This window comes from Anopheles ziemanni, chromosome 3 (assembly GCF_943734765.1).
Source record: "Anopheles ziemanni chromosome 3, idAnoZiCoDA_A2_x.2, whole genome shotgun sequence".
NCBI classification, from domain to species: Eukaryota; Metazoa; Arthropoda; class Insecta; order Diptera; family Culicidae; genus Anopheles; species Anopheles ziemanni.
Genome location: NC_080706.1, coordinates 314,803 through 319,489, shown reverse-complemented (window position 1 = coordinate 319,489; position 4,687 = coordinate 314,803). Strand labels below are relative to the sequence as shown.

The following is a 4,687-nucleotide window of genomic DNA, read 5'->3' as shown; positions in this document are numbered from 1 at the left end:
AACCCGTTTCGATAAAGAGGATTTCACAAGACACATCTACCCCATTGAGAACAGAGGCTCTGAAATTGGTATAAAAAACACTATAAAACGAGAAGGTCAAATTGTTTTTGTGGGCTGTATGAAGGTGATTGACCTGCTTTGTGCAGCAAAAATTTATTTGATAAGATTTTTTAAAACATTATTCGATTCAGAAAATACAAATACTAACGACTCTTTGACACTTAAGTTATCAGATAAAACCAGTTACGGTTTTTGGGAAAACATCGAATATCATTTAGAGTTCACGATGTAAATTTGGACTTCATAAAATGTTGAGTAAGAATAGGTCAAGTTTTCAATACATCGCTTATAACAAAAGCTTACGTAGAATAACTAGTAGAATACTAGCAATGTGTTTATGAATTGACTTTTAGAGAAAAGTAGTTATAAAAAAGTAGTTTATAACTCCACACCGGATATTTTCCTGTGCAAACATTTATCCTAAACATATTTCATCCTTGAAAAGAAACTTGCAAAAGTTGAAGTAAGCTGGAAAAGGTTGATAAATGAAAACAAATACTACTATTGTTGTTTGCTGAAGAAATAATTCTATGTACTGGAACGATACACGGCAGTAGCGTTCAGATTGACCAAGTTCGGGAACGAGACATCGAACTGAATCAGGATGATGAGGTATGTCGCCGTAGCACCAATCATCTGAAAAAATGACATCGGCTTAGGTCGGCTATTTATTTGTGATGTTCGCTTATGACTTACCGTGTAGCATAGGGTCCAATCGTAGACAAAGAGTCCACACGTTATTACCGGGCAGCGATGGAGCAACTGTTGGGAAAACAAGTTTAACTAAGTGCGAAGAAAAGAATCAGTATCGTAAACACAGTCCAATAACGATGTTTCAAAGACTTTATTTACTTCACTGATAACCGCTGCAGATGACGAACAGTTGATGGCTTTATGTACAAACACCCCAATTCGTTTACCCTGGCAATGAGAAAAGGAAAATTATGATTTTTCTGTTTTTATTTTTTTTTTTTTTTTTGCAGAAACGGTACAACATATCCATAAACAAGTCTTAATGTGGACAAAAATTAAGCAGCGTATAAAAATCATACTCATTACAACTAAAACTAAAAACTTAACCTTCTTAACACTTTGACGTCCGCACAATTGACGGTTTCACACAGGCGCGTTTGCACAGGTACCACCGTATCTGGCTGCCCTGTTAATGCCCTCCATTTATTTTTTTAATTCGAATATACGCACGTAAATCAACGCATGCGCCCCTCCAAATGATGTGATCGGATAAAAACCGATACGGATTTATTATACCGTACGGTGTAGCCAGATGGATAAGTGTTAAGTTTCTTTGTTTAGGAGATGGTTCTTCGACTGGTGCCATTACTTTTACAATATGTATACTTGGACTCTACGCCATCAAAGAGTGTACTGTCAGTTGCAAACATAAGAGCAAAAGGGGAGACTGAAAAGATGCACATCTTATATTCTAATAAAGCATACATTGCGTCGTGCACCGTTGGATGGTGCTAGGTGAACCTTTACCTCGCGCGATATCTTACTGCCGACGGCGATGAAGAACAGGACGAAAAAGAGATAGTACATGTACCAGATGAAGTTCAGCACACCCATGTAGAACAGCTCGTTGCGATAGATGAACGCACGAAACAAACCAAACGAGCAGACAACTCCGATGACGAAGCACAACCCGACACAAAATGTGATCTGATGAATAACAACGGAAAGTATGAGTGAAGGAAGACGTTAGAAGCACCAGAAGCACAATGACGGTAAGAATGGGTTAAAGTGGGAAAAGTTTGCAAAATCGTGACCGGCACTTCACGTGTTATAGGGCAAGTGTTCTTTTGAATTTGGTTCACTTGGGTAAGCAGTCTTTCAAACTGGTTCCGAAACGTGTCCTTACGCTTTGCAGGTCCATCGTCCTTACGGCACGATTGTGCACGACTGCACAACTAGAGTGCCCAACTGCATGGCAAAGAGTTTCACAAAGACACAAGAACGCCTCACCTGCACCGAGAAGCAGTAATTAACGAGCTCCACGACATCGTTCAGTTTGTCGTGCAGGATTTTGATTTGCTTCAGCACATTAATCTGTTCCTTCTCACTGCAGATTGCGAACTCTCCCCGGCTGCCCACGGTCGAAGGACTTGTGGGGAAGTACATCCTAGAAAAGAAACAAACAAAGAAAGATAAAATCGTTGCCGCAGCAGTTTTTGGTTGCACATCGTGAAAAACGATGCCCCCATTCGTTTCTGAGGTGCGCATGGGTAACATTCACACCTGATTGCCATGGCAAGACGCTGGAAGCGCACGAGCAAAAAACACAGCACGATGGCAAAGTAGCTCGTAATGGTGGGAAAAGCGGCATTATAATAGATGAAGGAAAACATGTTGTAATACCAGCGTCCGTCAGAGTTGGGCTGATTGTTAAGAACCGTAATTTTGTACGCATAAACCAGGGTCGAAGTTGCAAAGATACCACACAAGAAGCAGAGCATGCCGGCGATGATAAGAAAACGGTGCATTCGATAGTTGATCCTCAAGCCGACCTGTTGCAAATCGAGATCAATGCTGGCGAACGCTTGAAGGAGCTCTCCCATTCGATGACGGAGCAAGAAGTGTGCCAGCATGGTCAGCAGATACACGACGGTGCCTAAAAGATACGTAAAGATGCGACTGTTCAGGGTGAGTGGAGACGTCTGGAAGCGCAGCATGTCACGCTGAATCTGCCGACAGGGTCCATTAATGTAAAGCGAACCGATAACAAGCAGGATAACGACGTTTAGCATCGAAATCGAGCGCTTGTTGCTCACATTGTTGATCATCGGGGCCAACCCGAGACACTTCAGCAACAACAAGAACGGCTGAAAAGCTTCCGCCGAACTGGAGGTGTTTAACTTTTGCAACACCTTATACACCATCTCGACGACCGTCAAAAACGCAACAATAACTCTCTACTCAAGCCACCACCCGAAAGTACACTGACTCACTAAAATGAAAGCGAAGCTTTTTGCTCGATACTTTTCATGCCACGTCGAAAACGATTCGGGTGTGGCAGATTGAATTACATCCTTTTTCCACAACCATGCCAAGTAAATCAATTAATCTTGCTGGCCTTATTTGCATTCTCTATTTACCTGCACTAAACAACGCCACTCCTCGTGGCGAAGAATTAATTACTATATTCATTCCTTTATCGACACCATTTATGAACTCATCTTTTGTTTACAAAGGGAGAGTTTGCGCATCAATTTCTTTATAGAGACTAAGGGGTATAGTTCATGGAGTGTGTGTGGTTAATTGTAAAGGCTTAAAGGAATAGTGATTACTTAGAAATTGTTGATAGAATAACATTAGCAATAGGTTCATTAATTTTTCTTGGTTTCTTACCTAAAAATACGATTGATTGCAGCAAATCTTGAAAACACAAGAAGCAATGTTAAAATCGATTGCATCCACAGGTGAACGTACGAGTAAAAGTACAACAGACGCACTATATTGAACGCGTGGACACGCACGCCATAGTTGGGCATCAATTGCTCCACGAGGTATGTTATCGTCACGAACATAAACGGATATGTCATTGAGATCCAACGCAAATGTTTAGCAAATCTTCTCGTCCCAATATAACCGATTGAGTTGTGTGGGCTTCGTGTTAGTTCTACGATGGTATGAGACACATTGTTGAGTTTATCGAAGAGCTTGTCGACAGTACCCTGGTTAAAGTAGAAGTGCAACAACACGACCACAACCATCAGATAACGTGATACAAAATAAAAATCATGCATTCGGGACATTATTAGTGAGCCCGACCCGAGCTTGATTGTCTCCATATCGAGAGAATGGAACAGTAGCAAAAAACCGTAGAATGCTACTGACATTGTGATGGTTAACATATTCACAAGTTTATAACGAAGCAAGGCTCTCTTGTTTCTACAGGTCACTGGAGGATACAGGCCGAGACATTTCAACAACAGGGTAAAACTTTGAAACGCTTTTAATGCGTCCTCGTTGGAAGTCATCATTGTACTGATGTAAGCTTGGGCAGGAATCCATAAGTATTTGTCTCAAGTGCCAAATATTGGCTTACTCATCGAACAAACATAAATACTTGTTGACAAACACTCCTGTAACATATGCGCACGATAATTAATTAACCCCTAACACTACCGTATATATTCACCTACCTGAAAACTCGGTTAAGCACAAAGTAGCGATCCTTGATAATGAGTAGGAAGACCAGAAACTGAACTATTTGCATCAAGTAGCACAACCCAAACATGGCAGCCGGTAATATATCTTTCAACGAAGGTCTGATATGGGGAGCAATCTGTAACATAAACGGCACATGTGTGCCGACCAGCATAATGTACGAGGCACAGGTACCTACAGTGAGCACCGTGATATAAAAATGCAATCGTTGATGGTCAAGTGAGGAGTTAAAAGATCCCAACTGGATGTCCCACTCGTGAAGGAGCTTTAGCAGGCATGTAACTTTTGACTCCAAAGTAAGCGCGTACAACAGAGCGAAAACGATCGTTAAATACTGGCAACAGAGTTGTACACACTCCATTGTTCCGATAATTAAAGAAAGATGAAGTTCCGCTATGTTAACCACGAAAATGAACGAGTATATGGCATATGAGTAGAC

The 4,687-nt window shown here is 41.2% G+C and overlaps 1 protein-coding gene across 1 annotated transcript; it reads right to left on the bottom strand.

Annotated features, from left to right (window-relative positions):
- Window positions 1-588: 588 nt before the first annotated feature.
- Window positions 589-4,061, bottom strand: LOC131287708 (uncharacterized). The gene is made up of 6 exons (XM_058316785.1): window positions 3,427-4,061; window positions 2,044-2,200; window positions 1,561-1,740; window positions 913-981; window positions 757-843; window positions 589-696 (listed from the first exon to the last, which is right to left on the bottom strand). Exons 1-6 carry the CDS (start codon window positions 4,059-4,061, stop codon window positions 589-591), a joined length of 1,236 nt encoding a protein of 411 aa, XP_058172768.1.
- Window positions 4,062-4,687: the final 626 nt, after the last annotated feature.